This window comes from Coregonus lavaretus (genome assembly GCF_964263955.1).
Source record: "Coregonus lavaretus genome assembly, chromosome: 1".
NCBI classification, from domain to species: Eukaryota; Metazoa; Chordata; class Actinopteri; order Salmoniformes; family Salmonidae; genus Coregonus; species Coregonus lavaretus.
In genome coordinates this window covers 69,268,752-69,289,431 of record NC_139988.1, presented here as the reverse complement: position 1 = coordinate 69,289,431, position 20,680 = coordinate 69,268,752, and the positions used below count along the sequence as shown (strand labels likewise).

At 39.0% G+C, this 20,680-nt stretch overlaps 2 protein-coding genes across 2 annotated transcripts; one reads left to right on the top strand and one right to left on the bottom strand.

Annotated features, from left to right (window-relative positions):
- The first annotated feature begins 6,886 nt into the window (after positions 1-6,886).
- cd79b (CD79b molecule, immunoglobulin-associated beta) lies at positions 6,887-15,480 on the top strand. The gene is made up of 5 exons (XM_084161170.1): positions 6,887-6,988; positions 9,479-9,802; positions 10,074-10,192; positions 10,535-10,588; positions 15,339-15,480. Exons 1-5 carry the CDS (start codon positions 6,925-6,927, stop codon positions 15,435-15,437), a joined length of 660 nt encoding a protein of 219 aa, XP_084017296.1. The 5' UTR covers positions 6,887-6,924; the 3' UTR covers positions 15,438-15,480.
- Positions 15,481-16,704: 1,224 nt separating this feature from the next.
- On the bottom strand, positions 16,705-18,705 carry ifnphi4 (interferon phi 4; the record flags this gene model as incomplete). The annotated part of the gene is made up of 5 exons (XM_084161181.1): positions 16,705-16,811; positions 17,309-17,386; positions 17,969-18,115; positions 18,328-18,402; positions 18,568-18,705. The coding sequence occupies 5 exons, from the start codon at positions 18,703-18,705 to the stop codon at positions 16,713-16,715; spliced, it is 537 nt and encodes a 178-aa protein (XP_084017307.1). The 3' UTR covers positions 16,705-16,712.
- Between the last annotated feature and the right edge of the window lie 1,975 nt (positions 18,706-20,680).

The following is a 20,680-nucleotide window of genomic DNA, read 5'->3' as shown; positions in this document are numbered from 1 at the left end:
AAATGGAAATTATATGCAGACTGTATACCATTGTTTACATTTTTAATGTAGGGAGAGTCATATGCAAAGCTTTAATAGTAAGCTTACAATCAGTGTTGCCTGTATATACTTTTGGCTCAGTGTTGGAAGTTTTCTTTTTTTTTAGACTTTTTTCCTTTGTATTATCTATTTAAAGCCATTTTATTCATGTACAATTTAACCATGTTACTTGAATAAAATATTCTAAATGGGGAAAAGTAAACGGGCTTCTTTCATATGTTTCAAACTGTTCTGAAGTATTTGGAATGGAATGTCATGTTTAGGGATAAGGGTTACATAATTGACTGTATGAATAATACTGTATGTTGCAGTGCAGGCTTTCTGACTGTAATAAATGCACGCCCTCTACTGGTTGTCCTTACGTAGCACATATGACACGCAATATGCTAATATTTGTTGTTTCACACCAGCTATTTTTAGCCCAGGTCAGAAGATGTCTTGTCCACAGGTAAAAAGCAAGAAAATCTTCAAAATTGAAAATCTATTCCTGACATTTTGTTTATGCCAAAACAATTCCCCCAAATGACATTTAGTCTCATAATACATATTTACATTTCAATTTCTTTTAACCAATGTCGAATAAGTAAATAACCAATTCAACATCCAAGTGCTTATTGAGGGGAGAGTGAGTAAATTTAAACGGAGCGGTTGAGATTGGAAATGGAAAACTGTGAATACTGGAAGAGCAATTGTCACATTAAACTGTCAGGCTGGTTTCACCTTGTGACATCTGTTGGGATTAGATGCGTATTGAATGTCTTGTACTTACATACAACGTACCATGCTGAGGTTGCTGAAATTCCAGAGAACTTTTGTCATATAGCATTTATACCCATGTAAGTAAATACTTTTGGTGAAGTAGCCTTTAAGGGAAATAATACATTCAAATCAAAATATGTCAAATGTTTTTAAACCTCTATAGTAGTCTAATGTCAAGATGAAAACACGTCCCATGACATTGGTTGTGTAGATCCAGCTATATGCCTCAAACGCACATGAATGCTAAAGATAAGTGCCCAAAAATTAGACATTGCTTATATTTTCTATTCATTTGTGATTGATGCAAATTGCTGGATCTGCTCAACCGATGTCGTGAGACGTGGCTTCATCTTGACATTACTCTACTTTGAAAACATTTGACAAACTTCAATTGAAGCAATGAAATAGGTTTTGTGTACTGTTATCCCCTCATAAAAACTGGAACGCTATCACTTATATTTGTAGTCACAACAGGGAACTGAGTATCCAACATCTTTAAAGAGGCTATAAAGAACTTTTGCCTCGGAGTGCTCTTGAGCCAAAAGGGGTCCCCCTAAATGGGCTGAAATATTGCCCAGACATAAACATATTGGACAGAAAGGGGCACACCTACCCAATAGTATTAGCCTCAAGGATTGTTTGGTTTTATATATGTTTGGTTTTATATATGTGCATTTGAACCATACAGGTAATACTCAAGCGGAAATATGAAGTAAACATTTAGCAACTACAATTCCGTACAGCCTCTTTATCTACATTTTAATACTGTACATAGGCCCCCTCTTCCTTGCCAGTTACGTAGGTAAAAGGGGGAACGTTCATCTGGATATGTGCTTAGGGAATGAGGCGGCCAGAGTTCCACTCAGGCGGCCCAGACAAAAGGTCAGGGGCGGCCAGTGACCTTCAGCCTTCATGCCAGTTGGTGCTAATGTCTCTCCCAGGCTTCGCTCAGAGCGGGCACACTGGGCAATGCCTGCCATGCTTGTACACTGTTTAACACACTTCTGAAGCAAGGGACAGACTATACAAAACATACTGTTGGAGCTGGTTTCCTGGACCCAGATTGAGCCTAGTTATGGGCTAAAAATATATTCCAATGGAGACTCTGCTTTTTAGCCCAGAACTAGGCGTAATCTGGGTCTGGAAAACTGGCCATATGTTGTTCTCTCCTTTTGTCTTCTTTCTGGAGTGGAAGATTTCCCACAGGGGGTATGAAAAAAAATAAAAAAATAATGTAAGTCGCTCTGGATAAGAGCGTCTGCTAAATGACGTAAATGTAATGTAAATGTAATGTAAATGAAGATGGCTCAGTAAGGGGGTGGGAGACAGTCAATTACTGACCTATCATCAGATGTAGTAGGTAGTTGTTTTACTATGTGCCCATTGTGGATATATATATATATATATATACACTTTTATGGTTACTACGTGTGTTATTTCATCGTTTTGATGTCTTCACTGTTATTCTACAATGTAGAAAATAGTAAAATTAAAGAAAAAGCCTTGAATGAGTTGGTGTGTCCAAACTTTTGACTGGTACTGTATATATATACCAACTGACTTGTTGGAAAGGTGGCATCCTATGACCGTGCCTCTTCAGTAAGGCCATTCTACTGCCAATGTTTGTCTATGGAGATTTCATGGCTGTGTACTCGATTTTATACACCTGTTAGCAACGGGTGTGGCTGAAATAGCTGAATCCACAAATTTGAAAGGGTGTAGATAGAGAAAGTGTGCTGAAATAGCAGTGAGCCGGATTCGAACCCATGATGCAGCAGTATTTGTGTTTCGGAGGCATAGACCTAGGCCACGACACATTTAGGTAAAAATCTGTGTCTAAAACACATGGTTATGTGTTTCTGGTGCTTTGTGCATTCTTACTGTGCATAATTCCGGTACATTCATGGAGCATGATTATTTGACGTAGCATTTTGCACACATCAGCCTGGTTCTTATCTGAACACTGACATACAGTTTTTAAAGTAAAAAACAGGGAACCATGTAAGACACTTCAGTGACTGCATCACCCCGCCCCACAGGACTATTGGTGCATCAAATCACTTTTTTTTTATAGTGCATTTAATAAAAGCCTTAATACACTTTCCCCAAAAAAGCAAAAATGATCCTTTATTTCCCCTGAGAATTGTGCTAGTGACTAACATGAGTAAAGGAATCATTATGGAGATAGACTGCTGTCAAAATATTGTCAATAAATGAGTAATGATTCACAAACAAATTATGTGTTGTGAAAATATTGAATGCAACTTTCAAATATAAATCACGGTCTGGATCATTACTCATTCATTTACAACACATTTTACAGCAATCTATCGCCATCATCACTCAGCTTGGCCTACATCGGTGGTTCGCAAACTTTTTGACCCACAACCCCCAAAAGGAAGTGATTCAAAGCTTGCGACCCCCCACGCACGCGCATGCATGCGCGCACAATCGCTGTGCAAATGTAGCCTGCCATTACAGCCATAAAAAGGGATGTCTTTTCAAAATGCAAGATACAAAAATAAACTGCGTTGTACACCTGCATTTTGAGCTGAAGGTCATTCATATTAGCAGCCAATATCAACTAGGGATATCATGTCACTTCTCTGGAGTCCAGAGCAAGCAGGATCATACGGCCTACCTGTAGGCTCAGCCGTAAAGGCTCTGCATGGTCAATCCAACTTCTGAAGTGGCCATACAGCATTTACTGAGACGCAGCCTCTGCAGACATCAGGGCTTTCATACTTCTTGCGCTTAGCGTAGCAGAGCAAAGCTATTGTGAGGGAAGTTGTCAAGGAAGTGAGTTTGTGTTTATACAGGAGGTACCACCCCCACCTATAGTCAACTGATCATGTCAGTGCGGAGCTATACGAAGCCCTCCGCATTGTTACAAAACCTGAAAGGTGCACGGCGATGCGGTACAGAGCTTGATATGGCCTCTGAATCCCTCTGGAGGCTCCGCAATTGCATCACACCCTCCATAAGAAGCCTCTGACCACTTTTTTGGATCTAGCATAAATGGGCTTTTAGGCTATGCAGCAGAGGTTGCAGGGTCGGATGGAAAGCATGGTCTGTCTCAGTGGAGGCTGCTGAGGGGAGGACGGCTGACAATAATGTCTGGAACAGAGTAAATGGAATGGCATCAAACACATGAAAACCATGTCTTTGATGTATTTGATACCGTTCCACTAATTCCGCTCCAGCCATTATCACGAGCCCATCCTCCCCAATTAAGGTGCCACCAACCTCCTGTGGGCTGTCTGTAGTATTTTTCTTGCTCACAAATATAGCAATACATTGCAAGAATATGTTGCATCTTCATCCCATAAGTATTGAAGGCTATCTTTAAAGGCCTGCATGGTCAATCCGACGTCTGCATTGACCGTGCAGTATTTACGGTGATAGCCTCTGCAGAAGTCTTGGCATTCATACTTCTTGCACTTCATGGAGAAGCGCAGAGCTGTTGAGCATAGTTGTTGTGAAGGAAGTTGTCAAGGAAGTGAGTTTGTGTTTATACAGGACCTCCCACCCCCGCCTACCGTCAACCAATCATGTCTCGGGTTTACGTACAGAATAATCAAAATGCTCTGAGACCATGTTACAAACTAAGCCTGAAAATATGAAAAATTAAAATTATTGATGAAATCGCCAGGTAGTCTATTGTTCTGGCAACGGTGTGCCGTAGCAGATTGCTAAACTGTATTTTATATGGTTAATATTAATGTACTCTGCTTTTTCCAGGCAAAACTGGAGAAAATGTATTAGACATTCATCCATGTTTCTCAAACATCAAATTTCGAAGTTGTTGCAAAAATCAAATTTCGAAGTGTTTAAGGTTAAGTTAAGGCATTAACTCTGAATTGTTAAGGTTAGGGTTAAGTTTAGGTATTAACTCTGAAATCCTAAGGTTAGGAATTGACTCAGAATGGCTAAGGTAAGGGTTAAGGTTTGGGATAGGCTTAAAACCAAAATGTCAACAACTACTTTCTGTTGCTGGATTCTAACTTCCAACCTTTGGAATCAGAGGCATCAACTCCTTAAGCATCTGCCTCTGATTCCAAAGGTTGCAAGTTTGAATCCAGCAATAGAAAGATATTTTAGACATTTTTCTTTTAAGTCTATCCCAAACGTTAACCCTAACCTTAACCACTGTAAGCACCTGCCAGCTTGCAAGTTCGAATCCAGCAATACTTGATTCAAACTTGCAACCTTTGGAATCAGAGGCATTAACTTCAAAATCTTAAGGTTAGGAATGAACTCTGAATGGTTAAGGTAGCGGTTCCCAAACTAGGGGTCGCGACCCCATAAGGTGTTGCCTGATAGGGAAATGGGGTTGCTGGAGAATTTGAACACGCATTAGAGACATTATGTCAGACTAATTTGCAATTGACTGTCATAGCCCCACATTAAAAGTACTGTATGTTATCGTAAGTTGAGAAGACAATTAGAAATACTGTCAGAATGTTTTGCAATTGACTGCTATAGCCCCAAATAAAAAAGTAAACATTGGCTGATAATCACTTTTTCTTTTTCACATATTTGGGGTCGCAAGAATTTTCAGATATCAAAATGGGGTCGTGGATGAAAAGCGTTTGGGAACGCCTGGGTTAAGGTAAGGGTTAAGGTTTGGGAGAGGCTTCAATCAAAAGTTTAAAAAACTGCATTTTATTGATGGATTTGAACTTGCAACCATTGGAATCAGAGGCAGGTGCTTATGGTGGTTACGATAAGGGTTAAGGTTTGGGATAGGCTTAAAACAAAAATCTCAAATACAACTTTCTAGCGCTGGATTCAAACGTGAAACCTTTGGAATCAGAGGCACAAACAAACAAAATAAAAATGGTCAAAAACAACTTTCTATTGCTGGATTCAAACTTGCAACCTTTGGGATCAGAGGCACAAACAAACAAAAACAACTTTCTATCGCTGGATTCAAACTTACAACCTTTGGAATCAGAGGCAGAGGGTTAAGGTTTGGGATAGGGTTTAGGTTTAGGATAGGCTTAAAACAAAAATACCAAAAAATTAATTATATTGCTGGATTCGAACTTGCAACCTTTGGAATCAGAAGCACAAAAACAAAAACAATTGTCTAAAACTACTTTCTATCGCTGGATTCAAACTTGCTACCTTCGGAATCTGAGGCACAAACAAACATAATTGTTTTGTTGTTGTCAAAAACAACCTTTTATCGCTGGATTCAAACTTGCTACCTTTGGCCCTTTGAAATCAGAGACAGATGTTTCACACTCTCGATCCCCCAAAACCTTCATGCGACACCTGACTCAGGACCTCCAGTTTGAGAACCACTGGCCTACATTTTAAAAAACATTTTAATTTTTTTCATACTGGCCCCCCATGGGAATCAAACCCACAACCCTGGCGTTGCAAGTGCCATGCTCTACCAACTGAGCTACATGGGGCAACATGATACGGGCCCAAAATGTTGCAGCAGATAATGCTAAACACACAGCACCACATTGCTTTATCATGCTGTATGTTACATGAGGTATTGGAGGGAGGGGTCTCCATTTTAAAATAGGGGCTCTGATAAGCATGGTTGAGCGGATTATGTAAAATATCACACGAGTGCACTTTATTTGGACATACAATATGTGGACACAAGTTGCAGAGGAAAGATAATGTTTGTTGAAAACTGTTTGTCGACTAATTGTTTTCTAAATGTAGTTTAATGAACTTGGGTCATACCTGTTAGTGTGTGACTTCAGTTTGTGTTTGGTAGTTTGCAACTTAAATGGATAGCTCAACCAAATTACAAATTCACATTTTGTTTCCTTACCTTGTAAGCAGTCTACAGACAAGGACAGAGTGCAATTCACTCTTTGTGGTTGTTTATCTAGCCACTGCTACCATCCGCTAACTTTGGCATTTTCCAAACTAGCATGTAAGTCAAACAAGATTGCAATTTTGTAATTTGGGTGGACTATCCCTTTAATTATATCCTGTCTCTCATTTGTTTGATTATCTTGAATGGGGCATGTGCTACCAAACAGTGGTCACACCCACTGATGCTGGTGTCTCTCTCCACACTATAGTCAAGGTGCTAGTTTCTGCATAGATTATTTTGGGCTAGTTCAACTTGTGCTTTTACAATCTACAGTAGTAATGTTGACCACCATGCGCTGGCTACTGTTTGGATGTTGTGGGCTCGCCTTTGTGAACCTCTCAGGTAAGAGACTATTACACTGACTTATTTGAGAGTGATTCCTAGCATGTGTGCTGACAAATGAGACATAAAATACTAGAGTCATCACTTTACATAAAGCATTACATTTAAACAGCTCTTGAAGTTACCTTTTTATCGATATTTACCAATATTTTTTACATTGGACATATATAAACGTTTGTTTTGCATGTTTTTTTGTTGTTGTTGCATTGGACCACAACTCCAGCATTGTGTTTCCTGCCCATCTGTTTAAAAGAGGAAGTCAAACTAACCTCACAACATATTAGTCATAAACATTTAGTTATGATCCATGTACAATTTGTTACATCCAAGATATAATAATAATATAATATGCCATTTAGCAGACGCTTTTATCCAAAGCGACATAAAGTCATGCGTGCATACATTTTTACGTATGGGTGGTCCCGGGGATCGAACCCACTACCCTGGCGTTACAAGCGCCATGCTCTACCAATTGAGCTACAGACGACCACGATAGTTTAATCCATTCCATTGTATTATTGGTATTAGCCATTATTTTATTAATTTTTTTACATTTACTTCGTAAATTTGTGTCGTGGTAAAATAAGCAGAATATCTATTAGGGTGTTACTGTAAAACAGGCATACGGTCATTTGAAATAGCTTGAGTAGGTTTATACATTATTCATATACTGATGTCTAACGTGCTTACACATTTATATATTATATAATTAATCATACAGTGCCTTCGGAAAGTGTTCAGACCACTTTACTTTTTCCACATTTTGTTATGTTACAGCCTTATTCTAAAATGGATTAAATAAATAAAAATCCTCATCAACCTACACGCAATACCCAATAATGACAAAGCAAAAACAGTTTTTTAGATATTTTTACTAATTTATTAAAAATAAAAAACAGAAATGCCTTATTTACATAAATATTCAGACCCTTTGCTATGAGACTCGAAATTGAGCTCAGGTGCTTCCTGTTTCCATTGAGCATCCTTGAGATGTTTCTACAACTTGATTGGAGTCCACCTGTGGTAAATTCAATTTATTGGACATGATTTGGAAAGGCACACCTGTCTATATAAGTTCCCACAGTTGACAGTGCATGTCTGAGCAAAAACAAAGCCATGAGGTCGAAATAATTGTCCGTAGAGCTCCGAGACAGGATTGTTTCAAGGCACAGATCTGGGGAAGAGTACCAAAAAATGTCTGCAGCATTGAAGATCCCCAAGAACAGAGTGGCCTCCATCATTCTTAAATGGAAGAAGTTTGCCAAACTGAGCAATCGGGGAAGCAGGGCCTTGGTCAGGGAAATGACCAAGAACCCGATGGTCACTCTGACAGAGCTCTAGAGTTCCTCTGTGGAGATGGGAGAACCTTCCAGAAGGACAACCATCTCTGCAGCACTCCACCAATCAGGTCTTTATGGTAGAGTGGCCAGACGGAAGCCACTCCTCAGTAAAATAAACATGACGGCCCGCTTGGAGTTTGCCAAAGGCACCTAAAGACTCTCAGACCATGAGAAACAAGATTATCTGGTCTAATGAAACCAAGATTAAACTCTTTGGCCTGAATGCCAAGCGTCACGTCTGGAGAAAACCTGGCACCATCCCTACGGTGAAGCATGGTGGTGGTAGCATCATGCTGTGGGGGTGTTTTTCAGCAGCAGGGACTGGGAGACTAGTCAGGATCGAGGCAAAGATGAACGGCACAAAGTACAGAGAGATCCTAGATGAAAACATGCTCCAGAGCACTCAGGACCTCAGACTGGGGCGAAGGTTCACCTTCCAACAGGACAACGACCCTAAGCACACAGCCAAGACAACGCAGGAGTGGCTTCGGGACAAGTCTCTGAGTGGCCCAGCCAGAGCCCGGACTTGAACCTGATCTAACATCTCTGGAGAGACCTGAAAATAGCTGTGCAGCAACATTCCCCATCCAACCTGACAGAGCTTGAGAGGATCTGCAGAGAAGAATGGGAGAAACTCCCCAAATACAGGTGTGCCGAGCTTGTAGCGTCATACCCAAGAGGACTGGAGGCTGTAATTGCTGCCAAAGGTGCTTCAACAAAGTACTGAGTAAAGGGTCTGAATACTTATGTAAATGTGATATATATATTAATTTTTTTATGAATTAGCAAACATTTTTAAAAACCTGTTTTTGCTTTGTCATTATGGGGTGTTGTGTGTAGATTTATGAGGGAAAAAAACATTTTAATACATTTTAGAATAAGGCTGTAACCTAACAAAATGTGGAAAGTTAAGGGGTCTGAATACTTTCCGAAGGCACTGTATATTAAAGATCATATGAATTATATGAAAGATTAATGTTTGATTATCTATGTGACATTTGCCATTTCATCATAACAAAAATCTTACAACATTTGCTAATTCATCATGTCAATTTAACAGTAGTAGGTTTTATAAGAGTTCAACGGCTACGGTTCCATCACCTGTCTCACTGACCAAACCTTATGTCTCTCATCCCACACGTCTCTCCAGTGGCTTTAAACAGGACCCTACAGGTCATCCAGAAGCCTCGTTTCTATGGGGTGAAGACCAATAACATTGTAACCATATCCTGTGTGGGATCGGACAAAACCCAGCCTGCCACGGTTGACTGGTACAAGGCCTCAGAATACAACGTTGTCCCAGTGAAGAGGAAGATAGTCAAGATAGAGGGGGAGCGGGTCACTGTGTGGAAAGTTGGCGTGACACAAAATGCCTTGATCAGAATCAAACATATAGGGATGGAGGACAGTGGAGTGTACTTCTGTCTGATGAACAACATCACCTGGGGGCCAGGGACAGAGCTACAAGTGTACAGTACGTATAGCCCAATTCAGTCTCAGCTGGTGACGTAAAATGTTAGGAATGATTGGATGAAAATAATTTTGAATCGTTTTTGTCAATGGGATGACATCTGTTTAAGGAGATGTACTGCTTTATTAGTATGATTTAAAATATATGCATAATCCGCGTCATCGTCATCCTCATCCTCAGATTTGAAGATTGTAAAAACTTGTAATTTACAAATGTACAAACTCATACATCTCTCTCTCTCTCTCTCTCTCTCTCTGTGTGTATGTGTGTAAAGGATCCTCTAACCCTGAAAGGGCAGAAAGGAGGAGCAAGCTGAAGGATGCTTTGATCTTTCTCCAGGCGCTACTCTTGACGTTGTTTGCTCTTGCCCCACTGCTACGCCACCAATCCCTTGTGAGTCGCATGACACAATAAACATACATAACTGAAAACCCCAGCAAAAACAAAATGATGTATTTGAATGCATTGTTGGGTGTGATTTGAATATGTTTGAATGTACCTGACACAACAAAACAAATGAAACAAGTTATTCACATTGAATACTCACCTTCTGAACTTTGACCTTTTCAAACGTTTCATTATTTTGACACAAATGTGAGATGGTACAGTGTGTGATACAGTATGTGTAAAATATATGGGCCAATTTAGATAATACACATTGCATACATATGTACAATTTGATACTTGTTTTTTATCATGCAGAATTGTTTTCAGTTGTCTCTCATTTTCTTTCAGTTGAAGAAGGAAGATGCAATTTACGAGGAACCTGAACATGATCACATCTATGAGGTACAGTATGTTAATGATGATAACCGGTCTTCTGTTGTTTTTGATGAAAATGGAGCTAAAACCACCTCAATTCTCTATAAGTTATCCCTACCATATTGTATGCTGTAATGTAGTGTAACAGTTTGGTTTATATTAGAAGGACAAGACATCAGGGTTTGGGTCAATTCCGTTTTAATTCATGTCTGTTTAGGGAATGTAGGCCTATTGAAAATCAGGTTGTACCTTATTTTATGATACAAAGGTAACACTGTAATAACTGAGTTTCTTTGGGATTCATTAAAACTTATACCACTCAGAGCCATTTGGTATCATTACCATTAGTAACTACCGTATAGTACCAGAAAGTATCCATTGTTACCACACAATTTCTCTTTATGGAGTGGCTGTGCAACCTGTGTTCAGGACACCTATTCATGTGCACTAAACAACCTTATGTTCTGCACATGTTACTTTACGAAAAAATTAATGGATTGAGTGCAGCCCATGCAAAAAAACTGATATCTCTAATTTAAACAGACTGATTTTTATGGGAATGTTTTTATTATACTAATTAGATTTCTGCAGGGAATTGTAAATTACTAACATTTAACATTTTTGTAGGGGTTGATACATATTTTTTCATGGCAAATCAAGTCTGACATTTTAAAGTGGAAATTACAAACTTTATAAGCCTTTGTAAACCTTCAATAGACTACAGGTTTCCTACATCAACAGGGTGATCAAATTAAGATCATGCACCTGTAGGGAATTACAGACAGCATAAAACCAACAAAGATTTACTCAAATGATGTCTTAAAATAGATTCAACATAGGATAGCGATACACGGCACATAGGCTGCCGGTAGATTAATTCCAGCCCTGTGAGTTCTAAATCAAATTAAACCAGTTGAAATCGCACTTTAATAGTAATAAACTACAGAATTGCATTTGGGTATACGTATACACTGTACAGGCTTATCTATGGATTATGCACCCATGAAACGGTCTATCAGCCTACTCAGTGACACCCACAGAACACAACTCTGTAGAGTTTACACAAATATTAGCTTAATAGCTCTTATTGTGGGACTTTGACTGCGGCAAATCCCCTCCCCACTTAGTCTATTATGTGTGTTGAATATTCATGAGGAGGTGATAGTCAATGCCACTCCGACATTGCTCGTCCTAATATTTATATATTTCTTAATTCCATTCTTTTACTTTTAGATTTGTGTGTATTGTTGTGAATTGTTAGATACTAGTGCACTGTTGGAGCTAGGAACACAAGCATTTCGGTACACCCGCAATAACATCTGCTAAATATGTGTATGTGTAGAACAAGAAGGCCCGCACACTGTTAAAGCTCACAATTCACCGCTTTATTGACAACGTTTCGATCCGAAACGGATCTTCGTGAGGTCGAACAAACTGAGTGCTCACATCCCAAAATATACACATTTCACCTCACATGACCATTGTGGACATGACACACGGTGGGTGCAAAAAACATTTGTTTATCTCTAATAATTTAATAATTTAATAACAATGAGATGGGTACATGTAGTGGTTCCAGAAAATAATATATATTTACAAAATGACCAAGTGGGTAACCTGGAAGGCAAGACAAATCAAAGTAAAGTGACATATTCATGTAAGAAATGGTCTGATATCATGGTGATATGATATGGTGATCTGATATCTTGGTTCAGACCTCTAGGAGACATGGTACACAAACGGTGAATCCAATACAATTATCTTCTCAATAATAGATTATCAATAGCTCCGCCCCTCCTAGGAGTCTTAACATGTTCGATGCCAATGTATCTCAACGAGCTAATGTTGTGACGAGCCTCCATGAAATGCGCAGCCACAGGGTTTCTCTGGTCATTTGTCCTGAGACCCATGGGGCGGCGCACAATTGGCCCAGCGTCGTCTATGGTAGGGGAGGGAATGGCCGGCAGGGATGTAGCTCAGTTGGTAGAGCAAGGCGTTTGCAACGCCAGGGTTGTGGGTCATATTTTTATAACGTTCCCTTGCGTCATGCAGCCATTCCTCTGGGTAACCCCGCTGTCTGAAACGCTCATCCAGATGGTCGGCTTGTTTGTCATAGTCACTGTGTACTACAAATCCTGCGTATGCGACTGTATTGGCTACTGGGGAGGCTCTTTTTTAGGGGTGTAGGGTGGAAGCTGTCTCCGCGTAACAGGGAATTCCTGTCCGTCGGCTTCCTTTATAGATCCGTACTAAAACCACCCCCATCCCTCTCAATCAAAATGTCAAGGAAACGTATTTCATGCGCATCAAAGGTGAGGGTGAATTTCAAATGTTCACTGCTTGTATTGATGAAGGAGTGGAATCGATGTCTAATATGGCGCAATAATGGATTATTAGGGTTGAAAATCACATTATACTAAAAAAAATAAGATTGGCATAATTCGGTGCCATTTTACTACCCATAGCAGTTCCCTTCTGTTGAATGAACATGTAATTTTCAAACATGAAAAAGTTATTAGTCAGAACAATCTCAGCAAGTTCAACGATACAGTTAGTGCTAGGGAGTGTGTCAATGGGTCGTTGGCTGAGGTAGTGTGCAATGGCTTCTAGGCCTCCCTGATGGGGGATTTAAGTATACAGTGATTCAACATCAAAGCAAGCCATAAATGTCTCCCATTGATATTGTGCATTGTCTTTAAAGTGTTAATCATGTCCATTGAATCGTACTTTCATGAACTCATATTATTTTTGCATGATGTCTCCACTTTCCACAAGAGACTTCAGCTTGCAGTGAATTTCATCTTTGAAGAGTGGTGTGGGATCACGTGACAATTTCTGATAGAAATTGGTGTTGTTCATTCACATAGTCATCACGGTTTAACAACACCACAGTTCCGCCCTTGTCAGCATTACACACTATCAAAGTGGAATAATTTTTTTAAACATCCAATGCTTGCCTCTGTTCTTTAGGGAGATTATTGTAGACTCTGTATTCTCGTTTCTTATTCAAAATCTGAGACACATCTTTTTCCGCCAATCTGCAGTATGTTTCTAGGGGGGGATTTCTGTATCTGGGCGGACAAAAAGTGGATTTGGCTCGAAAAGGGGTATTCGTTCTGTGGGAAATGTAATTCTCTATTGTGTAACCCATAGTCTGAACACTCGTCTCACCCATACTTGACACATCCACATTTGGAGTCTTATCATTTATGGGACAAAATAACTCCCTAAGTCTCAATGTATGAAAGAATTTCGGAAACTCTATTGTGGTGTCAAAGTCATTACATGATGCAATAGGGACGAAAGAAAAGCCCTTACTCAAGGTCAACTCACATGAGGTGGTGATGGGACGTGAAGAAAGGTTAATCACACTCAGGCATTCTGACTGCGTGTCCAATAGCGGCCTTGTTCCTCTGTGTATGTGACCAATAACATATGATTTGATTTGATTTCCCACAGTCAAAGTCCTGCAATAAGAGCTATGACGCTAATATTTGTGTAAACTCTACAGAGTTGTCTTCTGTGGGTGTCACTGAGTAGGTTGATACCCCCATTTCATGGGTGCACAATTCATAGGTTAGGTTGTACAGTGAATTATAAATGTTCAATACGCACAATAGACTAAGCGGGGATGTGATTTTCCACAGTCAAAGTCCCACATTAAGAGCTGTGACGCTAATATTTTTGTAAACTTTACAGAGTTGAGTTCCGTTGGTGTCACTGAGTAATTGATTTTTTACAATTAACTAATAATTGTATTTTGTTAAATTTATATAACAACATTTCAACCTTGTTTAGCATTATCTAGCCCAATTGTGGCATGATTCCACTATTTATATCTGTTTGTATCAGTTTCAATGGAGGACTTTTATTTTGAAGGCAAACCACCGATTCCACTATTGTTGCTCAAGCTAATGTTGTTCACGACACACAGGTCGATGCACCTGCCTTCTTATTAAATACTAGGTGAATACCAGAGAAAACATACTGTAAAATAGCTGAAGTGAAATTATATCCAAGGTTTCATTAATTGAATTGATGAATTCAATGTCAATTCATGTTCCAAATGACCTGGAGTTGAAATACATATGAGTCTAACTTTAGAGGTGATCAGCTCTGTGACAAACAGGAAATTGTGCTTTTCCTGACAGCTGCATGCTTCTTTCTCTCTCTCTCTCTCTCTCTCTCTCTTTCCCTCCCTCTCTTTCTCTCTCTCTCTGCTTCAGTGACTCTTTAACCACAGCTTGTTTGTTATCATTGTCATAATGTGGCTAACAAAATGTTTTCATTTCAGCATTTGCTAAGGTGGTGTTTCCTTTTTTGTGTTTGTGCATGTTGAAAACGTTGTGTGTCATCATTCCAGCTTACACTTCTTATTTTCTGCTTCGTTTGGCCTCCCCCCCCAAATTATATAAATGGTGGGTCTTCATCTTCCTTAAGTACTGCTTCTAATTACAATAGTACGGAAATATTTAGATACTACTATTGCTCTAATTCGCTTTGCACAATCAACTTGCACAAGCAATTGTTGATATACCAGTAATGATATACCAATGGCATAACAATCAAATTGTCATTAACAAATGTGATTAATGTAAGAGCAGCACACTGGACATAAACTGTAGCCTACTTTTGTATTTATTTGTATGATTGTATTCATTGCATGTGCACAAAATTCAATTTCATCACAATACATTTAGTTGTAATGTAGTAAATCATTTATTTTCCCACCTTTTTTTCCATCCCCACCCCATTTTTCTTTATTTGACGCATGCAGGGCTTGGAGATTGAGCATTGTGGGGGTTTGTATGAGGACATCTCAGTGTATGCCCAGCCTGGGCCAGCAGAGGGTGCTGCAGCTTGGAAGCAGGAGTGAGCTGCATGGGGGCTGAGCTGGGGACTGAGCTGGGGACTGAGCTCTCCTGTCATCCACTGCATCTCAATGCATATCTGGGCCCGTATTCATTAAGCGTCTCAGAATAGGATTGCTGATCTATGATCAGTTTTGCCTCATAGATTAACATGAATAGACAAGGGGGACCTGATCCAAGATCAGCACCCGTACTCTGAGATGCTTTATGAATACGTGTCTGGACTCATAGGCTAATGTCTCATCCATGGTGTTTCAGGATGTATGTTATGTTTAGTGATTTGTTCAGATGACCACTATTTCTTTATGTTATAGATCCATCCATATGGGTAATGTCATTTTAGAATACATTTTTGCATGTTCTTTTTGATATGTTCTATATAAGATACACGTAGAGGAACAGATTGTTGATTCATGTTCCAAATAGCATATTTTTCTCTCTTTTCAACTATCTCAAATGTGTTTGTTTTCTTTTCAGTTGTGTTTGATTTGGTGTTTTTATAAAGGAGTTTTGAGTTGGTGCTACTATTTTGATTGTTATATGATAGGATGAATGCGACAAAGTTAGTTATTGTAATGCTTGTCTAATGGGGCTTGTCCATAGAAAGGCTCTCTCTTTTCAGCTTCTCCTGTTTCAGTTGTAAATACTCAACCTGACCACACCCCTTCAAATTGTATCAATGTGGGGGTTTTGTTAAGTGGACATGTGGCTTGGATAAATATGTAGGCTATCCTTTGCTGATTGCTAATAATGTTATAATTTTGCCTGTTCTATGATATGGCAGCATTGTAAAGTGGACTTTGCCTTTACTTTTTTTTCTTGTCTTTTGACATTTGTTTCCAGAGAAAGTTGTTTTGTCTAGATCTATCATTTTTGCCAAAACATCACAATGCCCCAAAGTACAATTGTTTAGGAATATTAAAACTATTACTATACCATGAAATTATTAAACAGTAATTGCCAAATCCATATGTAGTCAAAAATGCATTTAATGAAGTAGCAGGTAAAAGCATACATCTATAGCAATTTTGTGTATAAAAATGTCCATTGCATAGAAACATCTAGTCAATTACAAATGTATCCAGCAATCATCCCAAAAGAATAAATACAAGTTAATAAATACCCCCATAAATAAATAAATAGATTTTAAAACAGATTTTAAAAAACATATTTCCATGTGGAATCAATAAATATAAATAAATAAAAAAAACTGGCGAAATACATGATGTCACTCATATGAGACGATAAATTGTGAACATAATTATTACGTTGCTCTGAGTTTAGGTGCTGTTTTCTGTAGCTGAACCCAGAAGAACCAGCCTCCTCAGATGTCTCCTGGCCTCTTTCCTGACTAGCTCCCATGCATGAGCACTGTATGCCTGCAGATTGATGACAAAATCACAAACATATTAGCAGTTGAATATCAGAATACCCTCATCATACAGAAGGCAACATTGCCTTTAAATTTCTATCGCACTGTAGTGCAGCTCTTCAGTATTAAGGCTTGAATTGAGCCCTAAATTAGACAAGTACATGTTACTGCAATGTAGGTAGGTACACATTGTTAAATCTGTTTGCACCATGAACAGTTTCAAGTATTTACGAAATACATTGGGATAAACTGAGTGAACTAAAACAACAATTATTGGATGAGCAGAGGGTTTTGCCAAAATGAATCATGTATTTATTTTTGTATTTACAAATACAATGTACTTACACTGTACTTGCCAGTGTAACTACCATTTTCAATGTATGTATATTGTTATGGACACATATGTAGAAGATTATTGTAAAATGGGATCCAATGGCTCACTGTGGCCATGATGATTCATCTCGTTATGGCCATATATGAAATATTGTTTCAATAAAAACTCACCATTCTTTTAAGGACGTGGTTGTTCAGCCTCTTGAAGTACATATGCAGATTCTTGCTCTTTTTTTTCTGGGCCGTAACCTTGATTGATGATAAAAGCATGACTGAATGTTGATATCGCCTATGACTTATTTTCAATGCGTTGTGTTTCCCTACAAATACATTACCAATTTAAATAAACGGCCCATTAAAGTATAACACAAGTGTGAGTAGTTTAAATAATTTTAGGGAAAAAATGTGCACTATATTTACAGTCTGTTTGTGGAATAAAAGTAATGTTCTCAATCTAAATATTGCATTGTGGTCCTCTGTAGCTCAGCTGGTAGAGCACGGCGCTTGTAACGCCAAGGTAGTGGGTTCGATCCCCGGGACCACCCATACACAGAAATGCATGCACGCACGACTGTAAGTCGATTTGGATAAAAGCGTCTGCTAAATGGCATATTATTATTATTATATTCCACCAACTCTCTGAGACTCAGTCCATTCATTCAAATTAACAAGTGCTCATATTAAAATATCTAGCCTGCATGGTCCTAGATCTGTTTTGACAACTTGGTCGTTGTCAATGTCAAACTGAGTTGGCAAGACAGCACAAACAGATCTTGGACCAGGCTAGATAATGTCTATTCCAGCTATAGAATATGATGATGTTATACTTACACATGACTGAAGGCCATCAGCCTGACTGGTGAGAACATTGAGGAAGATCTCCACTTTCTTCTCATCCCAGACAGAGTCATGTTCTCCATCGAACAGTTCAGCGATCTCGTCAATAGTTTGGAGGATGAACCACATTTTATCATCAGTCTGTAAAAGGAAAGACATGAGGAAATTACTTTAACCTGATCCTTACTAAATTAATTAATATTTGCCAATCAAAATAGTTAATGATAGACATACAATAATGTTGGGGTGTTCATTATTTGGTGAATGTCAGTACAATGCTAATGCATACATCCTCTGTGCACCTGTAAATCCCATGCTAAAGGTTGACTATCTCACAAGACTGCCTAACTTACTGGTGAATATTCAGCTTGCTTGTACAGGTCCTCTGGGAAGGGTATGCCCACACTGTCTGTAGTAAACTCCCCACCCTATGTTTTAGAGAGAAATAACCCCCATTATACATACAAATTCAATTTATGCGTTCAATAATTAATGTACAATATTCAAAATCATAGAATTGAACTTCAATTTCTGTTGGCACTATCCAAATATACCAATGGTTTAGAATAACGAAAACATAAGAATCTACTCACCATAATATTGAGTAAGTTCAGTAAGGTCTCACTGTGTTGTATGAATTTGTGATCATCCATCCATCTACAGCCCATCGAGAAACCATTGCACAGGGTTAGAAACAGACAAATAAGGAAAGACTTCGTAGGCCTATGCATTTTGGTAATGAAAACGAGACGTGGAGCAAAAAAAGTATCTCTTTGTAATACAATATAGGCTTAGCTATGTCAAATGTAGCTGTCTTGTTACTACTGTTTAGGTATACCATCTTACCTGTAGGAATACGACCTTTATAGTTTCTCAAAACGAATAGGGTGAGGCCAATAGCCTATTTCACTTTCCGTACCTGAGAGCGGTTGGAAAACAATGAAGTACACAGCACATATTTACCACAACATTTGTATTAGTTTATGGTGTTTGGAAAGTCCATATATTTATCGTAGCAATATTCACACACATCGAATAGGCTACTGTAAATGTCATACCAAGCCAGCTTTGAAAGGACGCGATGACGCATCTAAACATGTTTGAGGCACTTTTTCCGATTTGCATGGCTTGAGCTGAGGCTATAAATTGCAATTGTTTGCAATTTTCTGTAGGCTTCGTTTACATGTAATTTTTTCGGCATTTTCTGTAAATATTAACGTAGCCTATTCAATATGATTTTATCCAGCCTATTTGTTTTATTTCATTCAGTAGCCATCGAAATTGGGCTACCTTAATGATTGCCATTTATATTAAGCCCACAATGTTATTAATTTAAAAAAACGTATGCCTATGTTTTTTAAAACTTAATACAACAAGGTGAGCCGAGCCTCAGGCTAATGTGTGACATCATGAATATCATCTGAAGCGCATCGAAAATGCATGACAACAGCACTGATGATGAAATGTTACTGTAGTTTTACTGTAGGCTACACGTGGACCTTGCATCGAACATATGTTTGCTGACGTTGTAATAACATGATAAGAGAGAAAGAGAGAGAGAGCCCTGATAATGAAATACTATGTAGCCTGCGGACTTTCGACACAGTGACGAGTGGGAGTAGCCTAAAATGAAACGAAACCCCAGCGCTTCACCGCGGGATTAAGAAGAAATACGTCATATTTTTGCATTGTTGTCTTAATATTACATCAAGGTGACTGACTACTACCCTATTATTAAACTGGAAATACATTTGGTTAATGAAAGAGGGCTACAATGTGTTTCTTTGGGATCATCTCTGGGCCTACTGAAAATGAGAAATTCCTGTTTTTATAACCTTTAAGAAATAGGGCTACATAATAGGCAGGCTGAAAATGGTGCAGTGTGAGAGACTATCTGGACATTGTTACTGGGAGGTTGAGTGGAGTGGGAAGGGTTCTTCCATCAGTCTCAAGACATTAGCAGGTCAAGTAAAGACTCTGGATTGTGAAACAATGACAAGCGAGAGTTTAGAGGGCACTAAGCAGAGTTACTGGTTCAGACACAGCAATGTAAAGACCATCAGTCCTCCAGAAAAGGGGTGTATCTGGACCACAAGTAAAGAACTCTGTCCTTCTACATTGACGTTTACATTTTAGTTTCAGAGGGAAGATGGTTCCACCATTCGGGTGCCAGGACAGAGAAGAGCTTGGACTGGACTGAGCGGGAGGGCCAAGAGGCCTGAGGTGGCAGAACAGAGTGCTCGGGTTGGGTTGTAGGGTTTGATCATAGCCTGAAGGTAAGGAAGGGCAGTTCCTCTTGCTGTTCCGTAGGTAAGCACCGTCTACAGTGTTTCTGACACAATGACCCTCCTCTAACATTATATATATACAGTGAGGGAAAAAAGTATTTGATCCCCTGCTGATTTTGTACGTTTGCCCACTGACAAAGAAATGATCAGTCTATAATTGTAATGGTAGGTTTATTTGAACAGTGAGAGACAGAATAAAAACAGCAAAAATCCAGAAAAACGCATGTCAAAAATGTTATAAATTGATTTGCATTATAATGAGGGAAATAAGTATTTGACCCCCTCTCAATCAGAAAGATTTCTGGCTCCCAGGTGTCTTTTATACAGGTAACGAGCTGAGATTAGGAGCACACTCTTAAAGGGAGTGCTCCTAATCTCAGTTTGTTACCTGTATAAAAGACACCTGTCCACAGAAGCA